The sequence below is a fragment of the Suricata suricatta genome, chromosome 15, assembly GCF_006229205.1.
Source record: "Suricata suricatta isolate VVHF042 chromosome 15, meerkat_22Aug2017_6uvM2_HiC, whole genome shotgun sequence".
Lineage (NCBI taxonomy): Eukaryota > Metazoa > Chordata > Mammalia > Carnivora > Herpestidae > Suricata > Suricata suricatta.
In genome coordinates, this window is record NC_043714.1 from 63,624,716 (window position 1) to 63,652,226 (window position 27,511).

Genomic DNA, 27,511 nt, shown 5'->3' on the forward strand with positions numbered 1-27,511 from the left:
GCTGTCATCAGTTAGTGAAAAACTTGTACTGTCAGCTGCAGGGTTTGATATTTTACTAAGGGAAAAACAACCACATGGGTGCGGGGGGGGGGGGGAAGCAATGTAAGTTGTGGTCATTGCCCTTACGAGAGGTTATACCTGGCTACTCCTACTAGTTTCTCAAACTTCAGCTTAGACATAACCTCCTCTGGCAGGTGCTCCCTGACCCCTGTGTCAGTTTGGACACTCTTACCCTCCAGTGCAACATGTACTTGCTCGTTTTTGGACACATACCACGTCCTTAATTTCCCTGTATGCTCCTGTCTTCTCCATTAAATTCGGAACCCTTAAATGTCAGGCACTGTCTCTGCTGTGTTGGGAGTAAAGCACTGAACACATAATTACTTTTATGAGCAGATAAAAGATACATTTGGGGTGGAAAATGGTGAGTTGCCATACTTTTAATTTTTTAAAAACATTTATTTTTAAGACAGAGACAGTGTGAGCAGGGGAGGGCCAGAGAGAGAGGGAGACACAGAATCTGAAGCAGGTTCCAGGTTCTGAGCTGTCAGCACAGAGCTGGATGTGGGGCTCGAACCCACAAACTGTGACATCATGACCTGAGCTGAAGTTCAACGCTCAACCAAATGAGCCACCTAGGCGCCCCCATACTTTCTTAAACTCAGCAAAGTGTTACAGGATTGCAAAGATTAGATTTCATGAGCATATTGCCCTCTCCCCTGGAGGTTGACCTGACTTTTGTCCAAGGTCACAAAGGTGGTGACACCAAGAACTTAGATCTCCACCTTCTAGTCACTTGGTCTTCCTGCGATGCCATTATCTTTCATCATCCATTCATTCACTAAATACATTTTTTATGGAAGATAAATGGAGTTTAAAACGTGCTACCTCCTACACTGTTGGTGAGAATGTAAACTGGTGCAGCCGCTCTGGAAAACACTGTGTACTATTCGTAGAATTCCCCTATGACCCAGCAATAGCACTGCTAGGGATTTACCCAAGGGATACAGAAGTGCTGAGGCATAGGAGCACATGTACCCCAATGTTCATAGTGGCACTTTCTACAATAGCCAAAACATGGAAAGAGCCTAAATGTCCATCACCTGATGAATGGATCAAAAAGATGTAGTATATATACAATGGAGTACTACAGGGCAATGAGGAAGAATAAAATCTGGCCATTTGTAGCAAAGTGGATGGACCTCGAGGGTGTCATGCTAAGTGAAATAAGTCAGGCGGAGAAGGACAGATACCATATGTTTGCACTCATAGGTCTAACAGGAGAAACCTAACAGAGGACCATAGGGAGGGAAAGGGGGAAAGAGAGCTGGGGAGAGAGAGGGACACAAATCATGAGAGACTGTTGAATACTGAAAATGAACCAAGGGCTGAAGGAGGAGGGGGGGAAGGGGTGATGGTCACGGTAGGGGGCACTTGTGGGGAGAAGCACTGGGTGTTATATGGAAACCAATTTGACAATAAACTATTATAAAAAAATTAAAAAAAAACGTTGTGCTAGGTGCTGCCAGTAATTCTGATTTATCAGAGGGAGATCCTTCCCTCACAGGACTAGTGGGTAAGACAACCACAAGTGTCAGAGATTGGGTCGAACCAACTTCGGGAACAGGTGACAAGATAGTCGTGCTCCAAGCGGCAGAAACATGAAGGACTTGTACCTAACTATAGGGTTTAAAGTTCAGGGGAAGCCTTAATGGATTCCGGGGAGGTGTCAACCTTTCATAACACAGGCCATGTCTCACACTGCACCTCTGGCATGTGTTTTTGTTTCCCTTGGAATGCTCATCCCACACAATTCCTGTAACTCCCCGGGGCTTTGCCTGACTCACTCCAGGCCGAGGCGGGGGCAAAGGGAAGGATGGCCTCGATTTCTGCGGTTTCCTGTCTGCCCACCTTCTCAGAGCACTTACTGTAAGAGTCACCTTAAGGTGGCGACCCAGCGGCCATTTCTCTAAAGGCTGGAGGAGGACACATGCCCTCACCTGCAGACCTGGTATGTCCTGCCCCATTTGGAAAGAGCCAATCATGAAGCTCCAGCTTCCCACCACCCTGACAGAGAAGGCAACCTATTCCATCCCGGAGGCCCTGAAATGCCCTTATTTGATAATCTGCCCTCCCAAGGTCAAATCCAGAACCCTCTCACCCATACCACCCCCCCCCAATCGCCTATTAGGCACGACTTCCTTGACTCCCCACTCCCCGGGTCATGGGACCTCGCTGGGGAATCGCAGACCTCAATAAAGGCTTTCTTGGCTCCATAACCTGGTCTCTTTTTCCTCCCATCTCTGCCTCCATCTATTAAATCTTAATGTTTTATTTATTTTTGGCACAGAGACAGAGCATGAGAGGGGGAGGGGCAGAGAGAGAAGGAGACGCAGAACCAGAAGCAGGCTCCAGGCTCTGAGCTAGCTGTCAGCACAGAGCCTGATGCGGGGCTCGAACCCACGAATGTGAGATCTGACCTGAGCTGAAGTTGGAGGCCTAACCGACTGAGCCACCCAGGCGCCCTATTAAATCTTAAACTTACGACACACCTGTACTTTACTTCGTTGCCGAGGACCCCCTCTCCGCGTTTCCGATCTCGAGACAATAGTGGCTACGAACACCAGTCATCTTTAGGCTGAGCACAGGGACTAGTGAGCAGTGCCTGACAATTTTGGATAAAGAAATACCCCGCATATCCTCTCCTTCCTTCCTCCTTCTGGCAAACATCTGCCTAACTCGTTCTTCCAGAAGTTCGGCTCTAACACCACGTTCTCCACGCACCCAGTGTCCACCGCCCTCTACACACACTAGGTGTGAGAGAAAAAGGACCTCCGGACGTGACACATAGTAAGCGCTCAATACGTGATCGTGTAACGAATGGCGGACCTCCAGGCAGCGGTTCCCCCGGAACAAACTCCACCTCGTCTCCGGTAGGACCCCAGCTGCCCGGGCCACGGCGGGTGAGCTGCGCGAGGAACTCAGGGCCCGACCCCCTCCGCCCCTGCGAAACCAGCCGGCGCCTCACCCTCCGCCCACCGGCAGCCGGAGCCCAGCTCACGCCCACGCCCCACACCACGCAACATCGCCCTAGCGCCTCACCCGGCGACGCCGCGCCGGCCGCCCTCGCTGCGATTGGCCTAACGCGGCATAGCGCCATCTCGGCCTACCGCGCGGTGCGCGCCCTCATTGGTCAACGGCGGTGGAGGGCGGGGCGGGCGCTCTGCGCGCTTTGGGCGGGGCCGGCTCCCTCCCTTGCGCCCCGCCTCCTGGTCCTCGTCTGGGCGGAGCCCCTGGGCGGCCCGGGCTCGCTGGGCCAGCGGCGAGCGGCGAGCGTGGGGCGGTTACTCTGGTTACTGCCGGAGCGCCGCGTTGGGGAGGGCAGCGCCGCTAGGGATGCTGGCGAGGAGGCCGTCGAGAGTCGCCGCCGCCGCCCTCTGAGGAAGCTCCTTAGACACTGCCGCTCACCCGCGGGGAAACGGAGTCACGGCCTGGAAGGTTCGCGGGGCTGGTGACCCGGAGCGGGTGCAGAGCGGCCGCGCTTGCCTGAGCTAGGGCGGCAGTCTCGAGTCCAAGGCCGTCCTCCGCAGCCCCGGCGCCCCGGAGCGTGGGCGCTCCCGCACTTGGCCAGGCCGCCCCTGCCTGGGAGACATTTCTTCCGTCTCCGGGCCTCTCCTGGAAGGAAGGGCACCCTGCTGCAGGGGAGCGGGCCCGCGTCGCCTTTGGCAGACATCACCCGCAGCAAGCCAGGAGAAGCCCGTCCCGGGGAAGATGATGAATGGGGTGCCGGAAAGAGGAGAGTCGGCTCGGAAGCGGTTGCAGCAGGCGATTTTTTAACACTGCCTTCTAAGTCTGGCCGTCTCTCCTCTCTTCACGGAACTGTTTTTATCCCAGTGTGATAGGAGTTTGTAGACTCGTCCGATCTGAATTGTAATCCCCGCGACGGTGTTGGCTGCAGCTTGGCCGCCTCCTCGTGCTTTTGGTGACACTCGAATCACCAAAACCCCGCAAGGAAAAAGAGGATCTCGACACTGCCCCGGGGTCGCCGAAGGAGCCTTTGAACCATGTGGACTTTCTTGGGCATTGCCACTTTCACGTATTTCTACAAGAAATGCGGAGACGTCGTCTCTTTTGCCAACAAGGAGCTGTTGCTGTGCGTGCTGGTGTTCCTGTCCCTGGGCCTGGTGCTGTCCTACCGCTGCCGCTACCGGAGCGGGGCCCTGCTCGGGCGCCAGCAGAGCGGCTCCCAATTCGCGGTCTTCTCGGATATTCTGTCGGCCTTGCCTTTCATTGGCTTCTTCTGGGCCAAGTCACCCCCGGGATCAGAAAATAAAGAGCAGCTTGGGTCTAGGAGGGTAGGTTGAATTTTAAATGGGCAAATGAATGGTTTTTTTTTTTTTTTTAAATCGGATTGGGGTCACTTAAATGTAAATTTTCATCTTAAAGGACAAAGGCAGCAGTTTAGATATTCTGGTATGAATTTGCATGTATCTTTCGTGGATTTTTGTTTGTATTTGGTTTTGTTTTTAAGCTCTTGACTGTTTCTTGGCTACATCCTTGACACTCTTAGGAATGATCGAAACAATTTGTTTCATTTAGTGTTGGTTGAGCCAATGCTCCATGGCATTGATCTCATGATGAATATAGAGTTGATTATGAAAGGGAATGTGAAATAGTAGAATTTCATTTTGAAGGAGGACAGAGTCACTTGCTGTGATTGGGGGAAAAAGATTATTTCTTTAAATCCTTGGGTAAGGATCGCGTTTGTACCTGAGAAGAAAGAAACCCCCTACAGGTTCAGTCCCCTGCTACTGCACGGCAGCTGCTGGTGAAGGGAACAGAAGAGTTGGGAAAGCTACAAGAGTAAAAACTAGTTTCGCATTTCAAAGTCTTGGGCAAAACACCCTCCCATCTCCACGTCTGTGGAGCCTTGAGTAAATCAGTGCTGTAATGTCCTAAGTCACGTGAATAATCGAGTGAGGTCCGCAGTTCAGCCATGTTCCTAATCCAGAGTCTAGTCCTCAGTCACTTTTGAGGTCATGCCTCCCGCAACGACTGCAGAGGACAGTGGTGAATGAGGGAGCAGTGGTCCTCGACGCCAGAACGTTTCAAGCCTGTTTGGCCGTGGGTGTTTGGCTTTTTTCCCAAGAGCACTGGAGGATTTCAAGCATGGGAGTAACAATATTGACCTTTAGTTTTTAAAAAGAACATTCCAGTTGGGGTGTGGAGAGCGGATCGCAGGGCACAAGAATGGAAGCCTGCGATCGGGTGAGAGATTGCAGTCGTGAGCCAAGTGAGACATGATGGTGACTTGGAGTCAGGGCCAGTGGCCTCAAGAAGTAGTTTACTCTTGGAGGCTTCTGGGTCGACCTTATTTTACTGGACCGACGGTCCAGACTAGTGAGGCTTACAGAAGGGACGACTTGGTTTAGAATTTTGGCTCCACCACTTCTGTCTATGGGACCTTTGGGAAATTGCTTCCTTCCTGTAAGAATGAGTTACCTCTTCTATCAAATGGGGACGGCGCTGCTCTTGCTGCCAGTTAGGGAGTTAAAGGGTTGGATATGGTCCATAACGAATAAATCATAGCTACGAATATTAGTGGAAAGGCGTTCATCTGGTAGGAACGTTTTGGCTAGTGCCCAGTGCAGTGGTATGGTGGCTGTGAGGCGAGCAATAGGAGAGGAGGGGGAGGGGAGTCTTTAATCTCCGTTTGGAATCTTCCATGGCGTCTGAGGTGACTTCTGCCAGGGTCAGGGACTACTAGTATAGGGGGCTGGAATCCCATTACGTCATGTGATGTTGAGACATTTTGGGGAAGCGAAAATTTGATGACCAGCCATCAGTGATTGGTTCCGTTTTGTGAAGACGCTTTTCTGCTTAACACCAGGGAGTTGGGGCAGTGAGTCCAAAGTTCCATTAGCGCTTCGTTTACTGACCATTCTCTGAATGACTTAACCAACTCAAGTTCCCCTTCCAGGATATTGTGTGTGTGTGTGTGTGTGTGTGTGTGTGTGTTTATAGGTTTAACAGGGAAAACTTAGGAAGAAGAACTGATAAAAAATGGCTACGATCACAAAAAGGGCTTATCTTGCTCTAAGAACAATAACTTAAATATAGTGGTCAGTTATTCTGGTCACTAAGAAATACTTATGGGAGGAGAAAACTGTGGTCTTTTCCTCTGGGTAAAGGGCAAAAAGGTAATTTCTTTCAAACACATGATGATAAATGGAATGGACCGCCCAGTCCTTGCAGAGTGAAAGGAAGGCTGGATGCATATTAAAATCACAGGGAATCAAAATTCTAAAAGGTTTTAGATTTTGTCTCCTTCCTTTTTGCCCAAGGTCTTTTATCAAAATCCCTTCAAAATGGCATTTGGGCTTATCTTAATCATTAAGGCAGAGAACTCAAAGATTCCTTGCTCTTCTGTATCTGAAACATATTTGTCAATCCACAGACCAAGAAAAAATACTTATTTCAACCCTGAATTACTCATTAAAAAAATTTTTTTTAACATTCACCTTTTAGAGACCAATAGAGCACAAGTGGGGGAGGGGCAGAGAGAGAGGGAGACACAGAATCCCAAAGCAGGCTCCGGGCTCTCAGTTGTCAGAACAGAGCCCCTCACCCGGGGCTCAAACTCATGAACTGTGAGATCATGACCTGAGTCAGAGTCAGATGCTTAACCCACTGAGACACCCAGGTGCCCCCTGAATTATTCATTGTAAAAAACCCAACAGGCACGGTTATTCTCAGTGGGCATAAATCTCAAAACTGGACTTTGTTATTTATGAATAAAGTTTTTCTTGTCAGCCCAATTAGTGATAGTTTGATGTTATACCTAAATGGACCAACTGACTAGGCTTTCAACATGTCAGATGGGGCAAATTCATATGTCCTTATATGTTAGGGACTTAAATGTGAATGGGTCACACCCCACGGAATAGGATGAGTTATTTTGGACTTCCAGAGTTAAAAAATTCTCAGTAGATTAATAGCTAGGATGTGACAGTCTTTTTGTTATATAAAAGTGATTTTAGGTTAAGATAGATTTTTCAGATGAAAATCCAGAAGGAGAAAATAAAAATGAATAGTGGAAACACGTGAAAGGTGCTGAATAGATTGCAACATGAAGTCAAAATAGGAGTTGTATGTGATTTGCATTTGGTAGATGCTTAGTATGTATTTGAAGAACCGAGTAATTAATGATAGAATTTTCCCTATAATAAGTTTATGGAGCCCCTTGCAAACATTGTTTATATTTGGCCTGGTATGGATTTCTAAATAATATCTGTATAACTGCATTTTCTAGATATATGTGGAAAATGGCATATGTATTTAATTTATTTTTGTATTTTGATATCATTGATTTTTATATATGACCCGGACTTAAAAACATAGCAGGGCATTTGGTTTGATAATATTTGAGAAGAAGGTTTTGCCCAAGATGGAAAAGTCCTGAGTGTCCATATAGTAGTAGCATGATGTAAGGATAGCAAATGTAGATACATAATTACCTTTTTTTTTTTAAACAGCACAAAGAAGAAAACAATATTTCAGAAACCACCTTACTAGGAGCGGCTACCTCTTCATCAATATCTTCTCAGAATGATCCAGAAGTTATCATTGTGGGATCTGGCGTACTTGGCTCTGCTCTGGCAGCCATGCTTTCCAGAGATGGACGAAAGGTGACAGTAATTGAGAGAGATTTAACAGAGCCTGACAGGATAGTTGGAGAATTTCTGCAGCCAGGAGGTTATCATGTCCTTAAAGACCTTGGTCTCGAAGGTAGGTCCGTACTGATTTTTAGGAGTTAATGTGGTATAAGCGAACCCTCTTCACTTTAGACTAGCTCATACTGGCAAAAAGATATTCCAATTTATTTACATTTCTAAAAGTCACTATATATACTCTTTACCAACAATTTTGCATGAAATCGAGAGCAAAGGAGAAGAATTTAGTGGGTGATAAAGGAGACTTCACGAGATGTAACGAAGTGGCTAAAAAATAGAAATGGTCAAAATTGGAAATGGTCAAGATTGGAAAACTAGAATGAGGGCATGAAATTTAGTGAAGGGAGCTATCATTGGTGGAGTACATATTATGTGCATGTTATAGAATCTTATTTAAGTATCATCTATTAAAACAATGATTTTAAAAAGTTTTTTTTAATGTTTATTTTTGAGAGAGTGAGTATATGAGCAGGGGAGGAGCAGAGAGAGAGGGAGACAGGGAATCCGAAGCAGGCTCTGAGCTGTCAGCGCAGAACCTGATGCAGGGCTTGAACTCATGAGCCATGAGATTAAGACCCGAGCGTTTGGTGTCACTTCACTCAAGAGAGGAGGTGGTTTCAGGTAGGAGGGGATGGGTATGTGTCACAAAGGGGGAGGGCACTATGTCATGGTTTGCCAACAGACTGGTCAGTAAGATGAGTACAGAAAAATGACCTTGGGATTTGGCAATTTTGGAGGTTGCTTGTGACATTGACAAGATGTTTCAGCAGAATTTGTTGACAAAGCCTAGACTGAAGTGGGTGGGAATTTAAAAAGTTTAGACTAGAAAAGCACTCTTGAGTTTTTCTGTAACAGAAAACAGAAATGGGGCAGTAATGAGATGTAGTTGTGGGGATAAAGAAGGTGTATTTTGATACAAGAGCACGTTTGTGTGGTGCCGGAGCTGATCAAGTAGAGAGGGAGAGACTGGTGATGCAAGAGAGAGAATTGACTAAAGGGGTGACGTCCATTCATTCACTGAGTAAATATTCATTTAGTGTGGACCATGTTGTAGCTGCTGTTCTCGATGCTGAGGCTGCAGCGGTGAACAGAACGGATGCAGACTGTTCAGCGATAATGCGGAATGGAGTGGTGTGAGGGAAGAGGAGAATAGGTAAAGAATGGTCAGATCATGGGGGCTGAGTCCCGAGGATTCATAACCCGCTATGTGGATTTGGCTTCTATTCCAAAGGGAAGCTGTTGGAGAAGTTTTAGGAGTTATTCAGTCTCACATTTTAGAAGTGTGTTTCACAATATTATTTGGAAGTATCCGTGTTATTCTGTAGAAAAAAGAGTAGATCCTAAAGTGGCAAAGTCAGAAGCAGGGGGACCTGTTAGGAGACCATTGCAGAATCGTGAGACTTGATGGCTTGGAATATCCCGGGATCACAGCAGTGGAGCAGGTGGGAAGGGGTCACATTCTGGAAACGCCTTTTGAAGCAAGAGTCAGTAGGACTTGCTGGTGAGTCACGTATTACGTATGAGAGAAAGAGAAGGGTCATGGTATTGAAACAAAACTAGAAGATTACCAGGAAGAGGTCCAGGACTGAACCCTGGGGCGCTCTGATGCCGGCGATCCATGAGGTGAGCGGGAGTCCTGAAGGGGGACTGAGGAAGAGCAGTTAGTGAGGAGGAAAAGCACAGGCCTGCGGGGCAAAGGACCCAAGTGGAGAGAGTGCTTTATGAAGAAGGGAAGTTCATCTCTGGCCTTCTAGGTTCCCTAACCACCACCCTACAAGAGAGGGTTGCCCGAGGCAGATGTAACACTGTCTGAGACAGGATTTTGTTGTTTTTATAGTTGAACATTAGGCAACTAGAAATGCTCTCAAAACTAATGACTGTACATAAAATCATTTAGAGATCTAGCTTCAGGGGACACCTGCACGGTGTGGTAACAAGCCTCAGTGGACTTTAATGCGTAGTTTATGCAAGAGTAAGGAAAGCCTCTGCGGTATTTTGTCCAGTCCCCATACCATGAATACCTTCAATATTACAAATGAGAGTGTTTATTAATATTCATTATGCTGTTAATTTCCCGAGTTGTGATGAGATGTGGATGATAGAAACTCTTGGAATAGTTACTTTTTGTGGAGTGTGGAGTTTTAATATAATATGGACTGATCCATCCTGAGTATGGATTTTTTAAAAAAATGTTTGTTTATTTTTGAGAGAGAAAGCACAAGTGAGGGAGGGGCAGAGAGACAGAGACGCCGAATCCGAAGCAGATTCCAGGCTCTGAGCTGTCAGCCCAGAGTCTGACGCCAGGTAGGAACCTATGAATTGTGAGATCAGGACCTGACCCCAAGTTGGACACTTAACCGGCTGAGGCATCCAGGTGTCCCTCGAGTATGAGTTTTTAATAATTGATTGCCCTATGGGTTAAGTTTAATATTTAGAACTCTTTACTTTTTAAAAAAGTTTTTATTTATTTTGAGAGAGAGTGTGTGAGCAGAAGAGAGGCAGAGAGAGAGAGCGGGAAAGAGAGAATCCTAAACAGGCTCCGCACTGTCAGTGTGGAGCCCCACATAGGGCTCATAGTCACGAACCGAAGTCGAGATGAAGAGTCGGACACTTAACAGACTGAGTCACCCAAGTGCCCGCCCCAAGAACTCTTTAGTACATTATAATATACATGCCTTATCTTTCTAGTAACTCTTAATATCTAGTGGGGAACCTCTTATTTTCTTTAGGATTATTTTGGCTTTCCTTGGCCTTTTTGCTTTTCTATATATAATTTAGAAATAGATCTTCAAAAAAACTCTGTCAAGATTATGACTGAAATAGCACTGAATCTGTAGGTCAGTTTTGGAATAATTGGCTTAGGCTTCCTGTCCATGAATGTGGTATATTCTCCATTCAGTTAGGTCTTTAATGCACTTAAATAAAGTTTCATAAATCTTGTATGTTCTTTGTTATATTTATTCCTTGACTCTGACTTATATTTGGGCTTTCATAAATGATAACTAATTTATTATATACTGTATACTCCATTTGAAGTTCAGAAGTTACAGGAGGTCATGGCATAGAGGTATGTTTGGATTTTTTATGGATGACTCCACCTCTTGCCTGTGGTGAGTGGCTTACTTCCATATGTCCTATCTCTTGGCATTGAATTGAGTTTTTGTGGTTTCTATTTTATTGACAAGAAATTTATGTATGGTGCTAAGTTTCGTTGCCTCTGGGCTTGGGGGCTCCTACCTCCTATTCAGGAGTCGCCCTTAAAACTCCACTCCTTTAGGGTTGTGGTTCTTTTTTTTCTTTAATTTTTTTTTTAATGTTTGTTTATTTTTGAGAGAAAGACAGAGGAATGGGGGAGGGGAAGACACAGAGCCTCAGGCTCCAGGCTCTGAGCTGTCAGCACAGAGCCCTACATGGGGCTTGAACTCACAAACCCTGAGATCATGAGCTGAGCCGAAGTTAGCCACTCAGCGGACTGAGCCACCCAGGTGCCCCTACGCTCTTGCCTTTAAAACTTGTTCACTTGTTTGACTTTGAAGCTGCTTTTCATTTTTAGCATAAGCAGGTTTTTGTCGCTTCCTTTTTTGTTGTTGGTTTTGTTTTCTAACTGCCTTTTTATTGCAAGGATTTCTACATTTTTTAATGTGGGGGAGTGTTTTCCATGTCAGTTTATGTGATGTGTTGACCAGTAGTCTAATAATAGTGACAGCTCTGTTTAATGTCACTGGCTTCAAAGTTATTAATGCCTAGTATTCATGAAGCACGAATTTCATTGAAGTGTAGAGTAGTCGTCTTGCCTGCTTAAGGAAGTAAAAGTGTCCAGAGTCTGTCGTGTTTGATTTCATCAACAAAGTTGAGGCAGACAGATGTTAAGAAATCTTAAAGTAGTCCTTATTTGTATACTTAAGATAGCTTACCCAAGGAAAAATTTTGCTGTTATACTCTTAACATTTTCTGGTATGTTCTAAAGTGGCCAGTGTGAACATTTCAAGTACTTCCATGATAGAGTTACTGGTTAAGAAAAACAAACAGTCTCAGTGGCTGGACAAAGCATTATAAAAATACTAAATGGGCTTCAAATATTTAGGTCAGAAAAGGTTGGCAATTTGCTGAGACCCAAACTGAATACAGTACTAATTGGCACTTTTCTGTGACTGAATTTTAACTGTAATAATTTAAGAGCCATACTAAAAAACTGATTTTGATTCTAGGTCAGATGTGTGACAAAATCCAGCCAATTTGTCCCTGACTGGATCTTAAGAGCAATTAAAAAGCACATCAGAAAACTAATTTATTTTGATCTTAGCTCAGATGTATGATAGAACTGTTTGTGGAGATTTTCTTTCATCATTAGAATAATTTATAAATTCTGAATTCATCTTAATATATGAACCATTGTTTATCATTGTGATTTTAGGCCTATGCATAGTATTTTCTCAGTTGATACTTCATAATGTACTTTACCTTTCTAACTGAGATTAATATTTGGTTTGTTTTCATTTCTTCTTTAGTCTTAATACTATAGTAAACTTATTCTTAGGTATACCTTTAAAAATTCTTAAAAATGAAAAATTATGTTTTTAGAATGAACATAGAATTTCCAAGACTAAAATTATTAAATCAAAGGATGCTAACTTCATTGTGGTTCTTGATAATTATTCCCACAATTACTTTCTAACATGTTATTAATTTATAGTATGACCAGTAATATATAAATTTATCAATTTTATCGTAATCTCACCAACAATTTTGATAGATTTGGTATCTGTTTGCTTGCTGGATTTGGTATGTTAATGTTTTAATTTATTTCATTGATTTGTTTTTTTTTTAATCAGGTTTTGAACATTTTTCCTGATCTGTTCAATGCTTCTATGTTGCTTAATGCAATCACCCATTATTACTGGGTCTTAATGTTTTTGCTATGGAATTTAATGAGTAAATTTTCTATATAAATCTTAATCTTTTTGGATATTACAGATTTGCTCAGACTGTTGTCTTTCAGATGCATTGAGATTTTTGAAATAGTTATATTAATGTCCATTTGTCCAAATGGTTTCAATTGCTTTATGATGAAAGAGACTCATTTTCAATGCCTCCATGTCCTTTGGTGCCTCTTATAACTCTGGGCATGTCAACAAGATTGATTTTTTTCGAACTGAATTGTTTTGCAGATGCAGTGGAAGGTATTGATGCCCAAGTCGTGCATGGCTACGTCATTCATGACCAGGAAAGCAAATCAGAGGTTCATATTCCTTACCCTCTGTCAGAAAACAGTCAGGTGCAGAGCGGAAGAGCTTTCCATCATGGAAGGTTCATAATGGGTCTCCGGAAAGCAGCGATGGCAGAGCCCAAGTAAGGCAACTCAAATGTATGATGTTTAAGAAACACATTTAAACTTGGCCTTTGCAAAATACTATTCCGTAATGGTATTTTGTCCTAAGAGTTTGGGTCTGGGCTGGAACATATGTAGTACTAAAGCAGACTACAAGTTAGAAGAATGTTAGATCCTCAGTGTGTTTGTCAAGAATATCATTTAGAGGATTTCCATTTGACACAGAACCATTGAGATGTTTCCTTTGACTAAGATTTTTCCTTTTAAAAATTTTATTAAAAAAAATTTTTTTTTTACATTTTATTTATTTTTGAGAGAGAGAGAGAGAGACAGAGCATGAACAGGGGAGGGGCAGAGAGAGAAAGAGACACAGAATCCGAAGCAGGCTCCAGGCTCTGAGCTAGTGGTCAGCACAGAACCCGACGTGGGCCTCGAACCCACCAACTGTGAGATCATGACCTGAGCTGGAGTCGGACGCTCAACTGACTGAGCCACCCAGGCGCCCCTAAAATTTTTCCTTTGACTAAATAACTTATTGTTGGAATTTAGAGGATACGCTTGTTTTGTTTTTTTTTTAATTTTCTTTTTAGTGTTTATTTTTGAGAGAGCCAGGGAGAGCCAGAGCACAAGCAGGGGAAAGGGCAGAAAGGGAGGGAGACACAGAATCCGAAGCAGGCTCCAGGCTCTGAGCTGTCAGCACAGAGCCACATGTGGGACTTGAACTCCAAAACCGTGAGATCATGACTTGAGCCCAAGTCGGCTACTTAACTGAACCACCCAGGTGCCCCTGGAGCATACACTTGTAATTAAGGTTTAAGACCCTCTCTGCCTATTTGGGAGTTGGGGTTTGTGCGTATGGTATTTTCTGTTAAAAGTCAGAACAGAGGTCTTCAAGGGAAAATCGTTTTTTCGTTCTTACTAAAGGACCTAGTCTGGCAGCACTGGCTTCTCTTAATTATTAACGTCTGTCTGCCCCTAGCCTATTCAGGCACCGTGACGGAGGAAGTTTTAAACACGAGCACCCTCATATCATTGGCAACGGCTTAAGTATTGAGTGAGTTAGTGAAGAAGTCAGTGGACTTACCCTTGGGACTGAAAGACTTTGATGTCTGTGGAAGTAGAATATGTTCATTGTAGAAAAATGGAAAAAATCCACAAAAATGTAAAGAAGATTGTAAAAATTATCCACGATTCTTCTGGCTAGAAGAAACTATTCTGAATAACTTGGTGGATAAAGTCCCAATTCTGTTTTCCCATCTGTGTATGAATCTGTGTGGGCGCATATAGGTTTCTTGCCCTTCCTTTTTTTAATGAATTGAGGTAAAAATCTAATGTGACTTTTAAAAATACTTTAAAAAATCATTAGATTAGTATCTATGTATTCAATTTGAAGAAATTAGAAAATAAAAACCACACTGAATTCTGAAACCCATTAATGATGTTTTTCCTCCTGGTCCTTCCAGACCTTTTCTGTGTACATGCATGCACACGTGTGTCCTGTTCACGTGGGTAAACGGGAGAGGAGGAATTTATCATTCCTTACGTAAGCTGTTTGTGCTACTCTGACTTATTTCTGCGTGTTTATCCTTTAGTACAAAGTTTATCGAAGGCATCGTGTTACAGTTACTAGAGGAAGATGACGCCGTAATGGGGGTTCAGTACAGGGATAAAGAAACCGGAGACATCAAGGTGAGCGCTATCAAGTGTTAGTTCTTTCTAAGAGCTTTTGTTTTCATTCTTTGTCTCTTCCTCCTCTAAAAAAGTAGGCCCACCAATTTACTCCTTGAGTTCTCTCTAAGTCCTTGAGTTCTCCTGGAGTTCTCTGTAAGCCCTCTACGGCAGGCTAGATTTCAAATTGTAGCACACTGCTCCTGATAGCACTTCCGAATGCAACACAAACAACTTTGTAGGCACACCGCTATGTTAGCGGCGTTAAAAACCGAAGTGAGGAGTACAGGAAAGCAGAGGGGCCTGGAAGGTAAAAAAAAAACCCAAAGGGTTCGATATAAAAGAAATGATTAGGATAAAGTAAGCAAATTGTTTCAACTTGTTTAAATCTGAAAGGGGAAAAGTAGTAGAGTGTCTGGGGAAGTAGCAGAGTAAAATAGTTTCCAGCATTGGCTCATTTTGGTTTAGCGAAAGAAGAGAAAGAGTGAAAGGCTAATCTGTTGGTTTTTGTGAGTGGGTCACCACCACCTAGAAACGGTACTCTAACGGGGGTGAGTGCAAGGTAATTAAATACATACATCCACATTGACAAAAAGTCTTCTGAGCCCTAGCCACTGGTTGAAAGCATTATACGAAGTTAGAAAATTCTAGAATAGGGGAGGTGGATAGGGGAATGGACTAAATGTGTGATGGGCATTAAAGAGGGCACTTGGTAGGATGAGCCCTGGGTGTTACCTGTAAGTGATGAATCACTAAATTCTACTCCCGAAACCAACTCCACTGTATGCTAACTAGCATGAATTTAAATTTAAAAAAAAAAAAAAGAAAGAAAATTCTAGCATAAACATTGGACTCGTCCTTGGACTTTGTGGTAATGAGATTCAGTCTTCTGACGTCCACACTCACTTTGTAGTTGTTTCTCCTCTTGTCCATCAAAGTGTAACTTAACTCCCGGGTGGACGGTCTGCAGGGTGTTGCATTAACTCAAGCCCAGTGACAAACAGCTTCTTCAGTAGCATTATCGTCCTGACCCTCTATAATGTTGTCCAATAAAATATGTAAACGTTTTAAATGTGGTCCTTTCACTTTGCATTTCTAAACATTCAACCGAGTATTCTTTGTCTTTGTCGCAGGAACTCCGTGCTCCATTGACTGTTGTTGCCGATGGACTTTTTTCCAAGTTTAGGAAAAACCTGATCTCCAATAAAGTTTCTGTTTCATCTCATTTTGTTGGCTTTCTTATGAAGGTACCGTAGGAATATAATGCAAAATAAAAATAAACGCAACTTGAAATTCAAAAATTACTAATTTTTTTTTCCCCCTAGCATGCACCACAGTTTACAGCAAATCATGCGGAACTTGTTTTGGCTAATCCGAGTCCAGTTCTCATCTACCAGATTTCATCTGATGAAACGCGAGTACTTGTTGACATTCGAGGGGAGATGCCCAGGAATTTAAGAGAATACATGGCTGAAAAAATTTACCCACAATTACCCGGTAAGAAAGAGATTTCATCCGTATTGTAATCTGTAGTCTGAAAACAAATATCACAAAAGGCTGTCCCTCTCCGGTTCTCACTACAGCTGTTTCTAAATTAGGCCAAAGAGAGAGGCTCTTGAATACAGAAAACGAACTGAGGGCTGACGGAGGAGGGGGCCGGGGAAGGGGACGGTGATGGTCATGGAGGAGGGCACTTGTGGGGAAGAGCACTGGGTGTTATATGGAAACCAACTTGACAATAAACTATAAATAAAAAATAAAATACTATAAACAAAAAAAATTAAGAAAAATGATTTAGGCCAAAGATCAGCATGGCAGGTAAAAAAATATGCATCCAGTCAGTCCGATAACTGGAGCTGAGCTGTTTAATCAGTACATTAAGCCAAAAAATCTTCAAATTAAAATTTTTTTTTCAGTATTTTTTTCATATTAACAATTAAATATTGTTTTCAGGGGGCGCCTGGGTGGCTCAGTCGGTTAAGCCTCCGACTTCGGCTCAGGTCAGATCTCACGTTCGTGGGTTTGAGCCCCGCATCGGGCTCTGTGCTGGCAGCTAGCTCAGAGCCTGGAGCCTGCTTCGGATTCTGTGTCTCCTTCTCTCTCTGACCCTCCCCCTCTCCTGCTCTGTCTCTCTCTGTATCAAAACTAAATAAAACATTAAAAAAAATATTGTTTTCAGGATAATTATCAATATTGGCATATGTGGTACTTTTTAAGGTGGTCTGTATAGCAATCTGAGGCCTCTGAATTCTTGAAATATCTCTTATACTTAATTACTTTTGTGCTTGGTTTTTGTAGCAATAGTAGCTACCATTTACTGCATATCTGCTATAAGGAGCTTTACAAACATAACCTAATCTACACAGTCACTCTGGGAGGTAGGGCATTACCGTGAGCCCCATTTTACTGACAAGGACACTAAGAATCAGCAAACGCTCCTCCGAAGAGGAAACCATCAGTGGTGACAGAGCCAGTGTGGAGGCCGGTCATGTCCGGCTCACACAGCCCCCTTTCGGAATGTTCGAGCTATAAGCAATCTCCAAGATCATTTTTAGTTTTGAGTTGAATACAGAAAGGCTTCATGAGATTTCATATACCTTTGTAAAACACTCCTTAAAAAAATTAGTTTCTGACATTTTTTTTTTGAGACTGGGAAGATGCAAGTAAAAAAAATCTAAAAAATTGAGATATTAATTAAAATATTAAAAATGTTGATAAAATTGAAGAGAAACCCTTCGATATGGTTATATGATATGATTGCAGTAATAGGATAGTAATAGGAAACTGTCTGGGGTAGGTGTACATTTTCTTTAAAAATCATTTCATTTTCAAGTTATTTTGTTGTGCTGTGTTTTTAAATAAGCTCTGTGCCCAACGTGGTGCTTCAATCCATGACCCCAGATCAGGAGTCACATGCTTGTCGACTGACTGGGCCAGCCAGCTGCCCTCTAGTGATTTTCTAATCGATGTGAAAACACGCTGTTTATAAACTGACCTGAAGGTATATATTGACTTAGAGTTTTAATAATGACATTTTTGGGACGCCTGGGTGGTTTAGGCGGTTGAGCATCTGACTCTTGGTTTCAACTCGGGTCGTGACCCCAGGGTTGAGATTGAGCCTTGCATTGGGCTCTGCCCTGAGCATACAGCTTGCTGAAGATCCCCTCTCTCTCCCCTCTCCCTCTCCCCTGTCCCTCTCCCCTCTCCCTCTCCCCTCTCTCCCCCTGCCCCGCCCCACCTCGCGCTTACTCTCTATCTCCCAAATTAAAAAAAAAGACATTTTCAGCATGTCAATATATTTTCACTTAGTTAAGCCATTTTTGAAGCTTTTAGGAAAAATGAATTATTCACATTTAAGAAAAAGATAGTCAATGTGATATTTTAGTTTTTAAGTTTTTTTATTTGTTTATGATTTTATTTTTAAGGAATCTCTATACCCAATGTCAGGCTTGAACTCACAACCCTGCGATCAAGAGTTGCACACTTTGGGGGCCTGACTGGCATGGTCAGAGCAGCATGTGACTCTTGGTCTTGGGGTCGTGAAGTTGCAGCCCCATATTGGGTGTAGAGTTTACTAAAAAAAAAAAAAAAAAAGAAACTTTAAAAAAGGGGTGCATGCTCTACCAACTAAACCAGCAAACAGCCCAATAATGTGATATTTTTGGCATATTTTTTTTCTTTTACCATAGATTGCCTTTTCCAATACAGAGGTTCAGAACAGACTTCCTGAGACCATGGTGGGAAACCGTTTGTAGGTTTATATGAATATTAGTTAAGTTATCAAAATTCTACTTACAGAATAGTTTCACCTTAGGCATCCTGCTAAGTTGAAAGAGAACTGCATGAAAAGGCAGTTCATTTCCTATAGAAGTGAAGGCACAGAACTCTAAAACTCGGGAGTATGAGAGAGAACAGCTAGTAGCGGAAGCGGTTCGTTTCATCGATGACGCCCCTGCAGCTCAGAAGGGCCTCGGCGCCCGTGCATCCCTGCTGTGTGTGCATTGGTGGGACGCTTCCTCTGTCCTGTCGTCACCACCGTATTCTGGTGACGTAACCAAGTGTGAAATCCGATCCCTGTCAGCGACCGTTTGGAAGAGAGGTGGCTGGTTTTCCTTCCTGTCTCCTCTCCTCTGAATTTGCTTCACTTTTTGAGCTTTTTTGGTTCATTCAGCTGTGTGTGTATCTATTTACATTAATTTTCTCCGTTTTCTTAGTCATTCCTTTGCATGAATAACTAGGGGCTTAGTCAACAGTTGTATTGATAAAAGAATTAGTTCTTGATTTACCACGAAGATACATGCAACGACCATAATAGAAGTATAGAAGGTATTTGTTTATACTTGATTAAGAACATGTGATAATTGAAAATTGAATTTTATAAACTGTTTATTTGGTGGGTTGGGATTTATTGCAGGTCACCTCAAAGAACCGTTTCTAGAAGCCATTCAGAATTCCCGTTTGAGATCTATGCCAGCAAGCTTTCTGCCTTCTTCCCCAGTGAACAAACGAGGTATTATTTTATTAGAGTGATTTGATAAAGGATATTCCAGATAATTAAATTCCAAACATTCCAAATATAATATGATTAAATTTATGCTGCCGGGGGTGATACGTGGGACAGAGAAGTGGTTACTGCGGATGATCACATTACTAACACCAACATTAGTTTTCTGATGTCTTCATTATTTAATGTTGAGTGTATGTAAGTCATTATACTAGTTATTTGGGATATAACAGTTAAATATAGTCCTAAGTCTAGAGATAGCAGTTTTCTGGTGAGGGGTATAAGCTGGAATTTCAGAACAGTGTTGACAAATGCTGTATTACAAGGCCTCTCTTGGCACCACAAGATTCACTCTGGTGGTGGGGGGAGCTTGTGAACTCGGAAGGGTGTTTCGGGAAGACACGTCTCAGGCCAGACAACTGGAGTTGGGGCATGAAGGATTAGTGGCAGTTCCTTAGGTGGACAGTGAAATGAGGGACTTTTTTAAAAAAATTTTTAAAAATTTATTATTGAGACAGAGAAACAGAGCATAAGCAGGGGAGGGGCAGAGAGAGAGGGAGACACAGAATCTGAAGCAGGCTCCAGGCTCCGAGCTGTCAGCACAGAGCCTGATGTTGGCCTCGAACCCACGAACTGTGAGATCATGACTTGCGCTGAAGTTGGACGCTTCACTGTCTGAGCCACCCAGGCGCCCGTAGGTGGACAGTGAAATGAGGGACTTGTAAGTAGATGGACCAGCATCTTCAAAGGCCAGGAGGGCTGAGAAATGGTGGCCCTTTCAGAGAACTCAGTGGTTTCCTGTGGCTGGAGCATAGGCTAGGTGTCAGAGTGGTAGAAACGTAAGGTATTTATTTCAAGTTTAGTTTTGATCCTGTAGATTAAATTCATTGCAATTTTTAAAAATAATAGCTGTTTTTGAGATGTGATTCACATATCATATGGTTCACTCACTAAAGTTTACAGTTCATTTGTTTTTAGTATATTCATAGATATATGCAACCATCGCCACAGTCCGTTAAAACTGACTCTGAAGAGCCTTTTCATTGCCCGGAAAGAAACCGCATGCGCATTAGCGGTCACTACTCATGTTCTCCCAGCCCCAGGCATCCCCGAGTCTGCTTCTGTCTGTAGATTTGCCTGTTCTGGACTTTTCTGTAAATGAAATGAATGGGCTTCGTAACCGGCTTCCTTGGGGGTCATCCTCGTCGGAGCATGTATCAGCCCTTCATTGTTTTCACGGCAAAGCGACATTCCGCGTGTGGCTGGGTGGCATCTTAGCCAGCCGTTCATCAGCTGGTAGACATTTGGCTCGAACGGTGCTGCTGTGAACATCTGCACAGGAGTCTGTGCGTGGACGGAACTTCCATTTTTCTTGGGTCTGGTAACTGTTTAACTCTTCGAGGAACTGCCGAACTGTTTTCCAAAGTGGCTGCCCCGATTTACATTCCCATTACCAACGTATGAATGTCCCAGTTTTTCCACATCGTCAACACTTGTTACTGTCTGTCTTCTTGCCCATGACCGTTCCGGTTGTCCCCGTGCCATCTGGGGAAGACCGATCTTCCCTCGCCGAAGTGTCTTGGCACTCTTGTCAAATTAGACTGTAAATGTAGTATGAGTTTTTTCTTTCAACATATTTGTAGTTTTCAGAGTGTTTTTCTTATCTCTTCTGTTAAACTTGTTCCCAGTTATTTTATTCCTTTTCATGCCATTGTAAATAGACTCATTTTCTTAACTTCTTTTTAAGATTCTTCATTGCTAGTGTATGGAATACCATTGATTTTTGCATATTTATCTTCTAATTTGAAACCTTGCTGAACTCATTTATTTCTAATAGTTAACTGAAAAGCTTGAAATGAGATGGTGGCATGATTAGACTTGTATCTTAGAGATATCACTGTTGTGGAGAGGTTTGGAGGAAGGGTCAGGCTAAAGCTTACAGTAAGCGGCTGTTCCCACGTTGCTGTTGGGGAGAGCTGGCGCCCGGGGGCCGTGGCCGTGAGCGTGGAAGGTAGCGCGGGGATCTGTGTGTCTCGGGAGGTAGAATGCAGGAGAGTCAGTGAGTCGTTGGCTGTTGTAGTAAGGGAGGGGGGTCCTCTTGATGGATGCCGCGCTCCAGGCTTAGAGGATTTGCCATCTATTTGCTGATGTTGGAAGCATAGGGAGAAGAAAGTAAGTTAGGAGGAGGTGGTGAGTCCCCTCTTGGACGTACCGGTATGAAGTACTGGCCGGGCATCAGAGCGGAGGCGTGCGGAACGCCCCCGGGGTGCGCGTGCGGAGCCCGGGGACCCGTGTGAGTGCGCGCTGTCGCTCCCCTGTGGGTCCTGGGCGTCAACACACAGAATCTGCTATGGAAAAACATGCGCAAGAAACTGCTAGTCCTACAAAGAAACTAACGCAAAGCAGAACGAAGAGGCCGAGGCCAAACTGATAAAAACAGCACGGAGGAATTAGAAATGCTCCTTGGAGAAGGGAGAATAAAAGCTGTTTATGGTTTGTGGGGTTTTTAGTGAAGAGACTAGAATAGTACATAAGAAATGTGAATTAACATCTAGAAGCTACCTTTTTAGAAGTTAATGTTTATTGTGTGTATTCTACAGTTAGCTACAAATGTAGTTTATTGTGACCTTACAGAAGACCATTATCCGTAATTTTGCCACCTTAACATTACTCTTACGGTTGTCTGTTTCTCTCTCAAATACAATTAAGTAAATGCTTTGTTGAAACATTTTTCAAGTCTCGGGTCGATAAGCGGGAGCGGGCTGGCGGTGGATGGGTCGGGGGTCTCGGTCAGGACCCTCAGGCAGGCGCTTCCTGCCCCTGCAGTTTTGAATCAGGGAGCTGATTTTCAGAGGAGATTCGGTCCCGGCTTATCCATCCAGATTCACTTCCGACAGGTTTGGAACGTCTGCTTCTTGCTGCTCTTCGGTCCAGGCTGGAGCACGGGTGTCACCTTCCCAGCGCCCGCCCGCTTGCTGGGACTTAGAGCTAACTTCGCGGACGCTCCCCCGGAGTGTGCTGGCAGCCAGTGTTGCCGTGAAATGTCACACCTCTTCACTGTTTCCCGTGTCAGACACTTGCCTTTTTTGCCAAGGTTCTTTTGGGGTTTCAGGAAAGAGGCCTGATGCGTATGTGACACTGACTCTTAGATTCACATGCGACTCTCCTGAGAGCACGGACCACGTGCTTGTCCTCACTGTGTCCCCGCAGCGGGGACATACTAGGTGCCCGATATAGAGTAACTGAGGTTTTGCATCAGCAGATTTTAGTCATGATTTGTTCGCTTGCGTTTTCACATTCTGATTTTCTGGCTCACATTTCATAATGTTTATAAATTAAGAGACCATTTTAGGGCTGATGTCAGAATCTAAATTCTCTCACTGTAGGCGTTCTTCTTCTGGGAGACGCGTATAACATGCGGCATCCTCTTACTGGAGGGGGAATGACTGTGGTTTTTAAAGATATAAAGATATGGAGAAAATTGCTAAAAGGTATCCCTGACCTTTATGACGACGCAGCTGTCTTCCAGGTAGGACAGTCAATCATCTTTGACAAAAATGCCTCAATACATTTCTTTCTGGGCCCAAGAGCAATGGGGCCTTCTCGGGGGGCCCGCACCTGGGAGCCTGGGCACCCCATGAATCATACCAAATTTCTCTGTTTTGTTTCTTTTTAAATGTGTATTTTGAGAGAGAGATCGGGAGTAGGGAAGGGGCAGAGAGAGAGAGAGAGAGAGAGAGAGACAGAGAAAATCCCAAGCAGGCTTTGCACTGCCAGCATGGAGCCCAACGTGAGGCTTGAATCCATAAACCATGAGATCATGAACGGAGCCGAAATTGAGTCAGATGCTTAACTGACTGAGCCCCAATTTCCCCCGTTTGTATTTGAGTATTCGGTAGCATTGGGTCGCATGGGCTGCCTCGCTCATCGTAGTTGTGTGTTTAGCTTCAGAGTTATGGAACTCATTCTTCTGGAGAGGTTTTTGTGTGTGTGTGTGTGTGTGTGTGTGTGTGTATACACGGCAGCGTCACTTGTAGGTAATCCTCAGGATAAACATCAGCTTGTGGGGATTATATGCACTCAATTGTGCTCCCCCCCCGTCTTACCATATAACAAGTGATCTTTTTCTTTTTTAGGCCAAAAAGTCATTCTACTGGGCAAGAAAAACATCTCATTCCTTTGTTGTGAATATCCTGGCTCAGGCTCTTTATGAATTATTTTCTGCCCCGGATGGTAAGTACAGATCTTTTTTTAAGTTTATTTATTTGTTTTGAGAGAGAGAAAGAGAGAGAGGGAGAGAGAGAGGCAGAGGGAAAGAACCCCGAGCAGGCTCTGCACTGACAGTACAGAACCCAGTACAGAGCTCTAACTTGTGAACCATGAGATCATGACCTGAGCCAAAGTGGACTCTTAACCAACTGAGCCACCCAGGGGCCCCTAAGTATAGATAATTTTTAATGGAAATTACTGAACTGCAGATTTTTAGCAGTTAGTGGGTAGGCCAGAAATAGAAATACTTCCCAAGTCTACTGACTCCCAACCCGGTGGCCCTTAACTCCATCCTTGAGCGAGAGTTTTAGCCTCTAATTATCACGCATCCACCACTTTGTGGGGAAGGATGAACAGCCAAACTCCAGTGACGTGTCTTTATTTGCTCCTGTGGTCCAAATCAGCTCACGCACAGCCACAGATGCGCAGAGTTGTGATCGAGGGTCTTCTGGCCGTGAATGAAAACAAAACATAGTTGCTGATAAGCCTGTTCTTCCTGAATAGCAGTTTTGATTTCTGTTCATAGTATTTTATAAAATAATGACCTTCTAAACAAATTTAGATTTTGTCTCCTACTATTGATGCACAAGTAGCAGAATGCATCCACCTTTTACTCACCTGAAACAGTCCTACGCTTTTGTTTTTGCTCCCATATTGTAAAGCGGCCACAGTCAGTCTGTATGGTAAGGGAAGCGTGACGTAGCAGGAGCAGCAGAAGTGGAGGAAGAGGCAGGTGTGCCACAGGGCAGCTGGACGTGTAGGTTTCCAGGAGTAAACGTCACTCCAGGCCTGGGCCTTGAGATATTTACAGCAAGCCCTACTTCTGAGAACTGGCCAGGGCCCCACCGGTCCGTGCGCTGGTGGCCCGAGACCGCGCCGGTGCCTTCGGTAGCTTCTCTGCACGCTCTCCTCGCGAAAAGCAGCAGCAACTCCCTGGCAGCGGCTTGCCAGCTCCCCTTTCTTGCTAACTGGCCCGGATCGAAAATGGCGGGTGGGCGAGTACAAAGAAAACCAAGTTTTGAGTTTTTGAGCACTTCTTTTTAAGCTTTCATAAGCTCTTGAGATTCTTACACTGAGAATTTCAGTCTGCCAACAAACAACTTAAAGTACGGTAGAGGAGGAGAGAATTTTATTGGAGTAAGTTTACCTATTAAATCCTTTTTGATCTATTCTAAAGAGAAATCTAAGTATACCTGGACAGAACGTTTATTCTCTACAGAAGGATCATTGGTTGAGAATTCTCTGTTGTGAGGGTTTAACAGGTTACTTTGAAAAGCTTGAAAAAGTGTACAGATACAAGGAACTGCTAATATTTACTATTCACAGCTATTCTTTTTACTTGATAATTTGCTCCAAGATACAGGTTGGGTATCTTGGAGACTGGGAATTTGGTTTCTAGAATTGTGGTTTTATGACAAAAAGAATTTACAAAATATTTGCATCATTTAATGAATCTTCAACATAGTCAAGGAAGTAACATTTAAACAATGTTAACTTCTGAGACCTGCATGTTTTTACAGTGAGTATTTTCTAACAGAAAGGTTTGTTCATACTTAAGCTGTTACCCATAATGCTAATTATGGAATTTAAAAGAAATTTGGGATTGTTGAAATTCCAGGACTAGATTTTTAAAAAAATTATTATAAGGCTTGGTCTATGTTACATTTTTTTGACAGATCATTAACACCCTAAAATAAATGTGTGAATATTTTGATTCAGAGTGATTTTAAAATTTTATTTTAGATTCTGTACATCAACTAAGAAAAGCCTGTTTTCTTTATTTCAAACTTGGTGGAGAATGTATTGCTGGGCCTGTTGGGCTGCTTTCCGTGTAAGTGTTTTTTTAATGTATTTTAATGTTTATTTTGAGAGAGAATGCAGGCAGGGGAGGGGCGCAGGGGGAGGGAGACAGGGAACCCCAAGCTTGAACGCCCACACCGTGAGGTCATGATCTGAACTGAAATCCCACTTAACCTCCTGCGCCACCCGGCGCCCCGAGTCGCTCTGACGACACAGGAGCTGGGGATTTCAGGTTTTCTCTGGGACTGCTCAGCGTCGGAGTGACTGCAAGTCTGTCTTCCTTACACATTTTGTCACGTTACTCTCCATTAGAACCTCAATCAGAGGGTAGCTCAGAGAAATGGAAAAACAACCTTTAGTCCTGTTTTGCTTCTGGGAAAAGTGGTGAGAAGTCAGTGGTGGATGAGGCTAAAACCCTGATAAATAGAAGCTGATTTTTTGCTGGCAGCTTTTAACCACCCCTCTGATCGTCGGGAGCCACGGATAACAGAGGAGTTTATATTTAAAATTTACTTAGTTGAGTGCAGGGACTTGGAACCTCCTTGCCGGTACTCCTGACAGTGAAACCTGGCAGTACAGACATGCCTAGAATTCTTGAAAAGTCTGCGGGATAAAATTCAAGTCTGTTCTCATTCATCTGTGATCTGAATGTCAATACTGTTATCTTAGGAAAACCTACGATTCCCACAGGCCAGGCCATCCCGGTACTTCGGACTGAGATCTCAAGACGAGTGAAACAGCTTGAAACATAGAGTTTACGTAAACTAGACTCAGAAGAGGTGCCGGCTTCTCGGACAGAGGGGCGGGCTAGGGAGTTTCTTGTAAGAACATTTATCTGTCCCCGGCGGCACACAGCAGGCCTCCCACGCTTGCAGAGTCCTCTAAGTGCAGAGCGTGTGGTTAGCTTTGTAGGGGATACATAATCAGAACCTTTTTGTGAGTAAATCTTAATTGCCAGGTCTTACTAATATATATATGTGTGTGTATTTTTTCTATTGCAGACTGTCTCCTAACCCTCTAATTTTAATTGGACACTTCTTTGCTGTTGCGATCTACGCCACATACTTCTGCTTTAAGTCGGAACCTTGGATTACAAAACCCCGAGCCATTTTCAGTAGTGGTGCTGTCTTGTACAAAGCATGCTCTGTAATATTTCCTCTGATTTACTCGGAAATTAAGTACTTGGTTCATTAAGCTTAAAAGGGAACCATTTGTGAGCAGGTATTTGGAGCTCCCCACGTCCCCATGTCCCAAGAGACTCTCGGAAGAGGATGGACATAGAGAAGTAAACCACTTCGAATGTGCAAACTCTTGGCCCAAGATTGGGGTTAATTTTTGAGGATTATTTGTATATAAACATGTAAATATATACTTTGCAATTTAAAATGAAGGGAAAAATAGATGTTTGAAAGAGACGATCCTTATAAATTAGTGCTAACACTGAGGCTCTGCAGGTTTTCTTTTGACTTCGGGGGCTTTGGGCAGAGTCGTGTGGGACATGCAAATAAAGTGGAGAGTGAGCTCGAATGTCTGACTCTGTTGTGGACTTTGTACAGCTTCGGGATCATGTTTCGAAAAGAAAACCAGGGCAGGACCGAAAGTGCTGAGGGGAAGCGGCCTTAGTACCCCTGCACCTTACTTTCCTCACGTGCCCGTGATAAGGTTCTCTTCACGTCACGCAGGAGAGCAATCAAGGGCTTTAGAAGCTCCGCTGTAGAACCTGGCCCGGCCAGGCCAGGGTCATGGGAGAAACAGGGAGTGAGTAGAAGCACCCGAGACGTCTGTCAGGACGCTGGAAAATCCGCATTTGCTGAGTTGTAGTATATTTGAGGAGATCAGGGATATCAGGAAGGTGTCATGAAATTTCAGTAAGCTTCCAAATATCACTGACGTAAACTCCTAAAAGAGCAGTAAAACATGACTTGGAATATTAAGTAACTACTTCAGATTATAATAAGGGCTAAAAAGACTTAAAAAGCTTTTATTAAAAAATTTTTTTTAATGTTTATTTGAGAGAGAGGGAGAGAGAGAGAGAAGAGAATGAGCGGCGGAGGGGCAGAGAGCGAGGGGGCAGGATCCAAAGCAGGCTCTGTCCGGTCAGCACAGAGCCCGATGAGGGGCTCAAACCCACAAACTGTGAGAACAGGACTTGAGCCAAAGTCAGACGCGTAACAGAGGGAGCCACCCAGGCGCCCCTGACAAGCTTTT

The 27,511-nt window shown here is 43.8% G+C and overlaps 1 protein-coding gene across 1 annotated transcript; it reads left to right on the plus strand.

The window, feature by feature from the left end:
* The first annotated feature begins 3,287 nt into the window (after nt 1-3,287).
* On the plus strand, nt 3,288-26,830 carry SQLE (squalene epoxidase). Its single transcript, XM_029923598.1, has 11 exons — nt 3,288-4,355; nt 7,536-7,788; nt 12,902-13,082; nt 14,655-14,751; nt 15,864-15,977; nt 16,056-16,227; nt 19,145-19,240; nt 22,621-22,763; nt 23,371-23,467; nt 25,247-25,334; nt 26,305-26,830. Exons 1-11 carry the CDS (start codon nt 4,065-4,067, stop codon nt 26,495-26,497), a joined length of 1,725 nt encoding a protein of 574 aa, XP_029779458.1. The 5' UTR covers nt 3,288-4,064; the 3' UTR covers nt 26,498-26,830.
* Nucleotides 26,831-27,511: the final 681 nt, after the last annotated feature.

Bases quoted from the DNA above. Each gene is read 5' to 3' on its own strand.
- SQLE (XM_029923598.1), top strand. From the start codon at position 4,065: ATGTGGACTTTCTTGGGCATTGCCACTTTCACGTATTTCTACAAGAAA. The intron at 13,083-14,654 runs GTAAGGCAACTC...TTTATCCTTTAG, and splicing joins GCAGCGATGGCAGAGCCCAA to TACAAAGTTTATCGAAGGCA. The intron at 19,241-22,620 runs GTATTATTTTAT...CTCTCACTGTAG, and splicing joins TTCCCCAGTGAACAAACGAG to GCGTTCTTCTTCTGGGAGAC.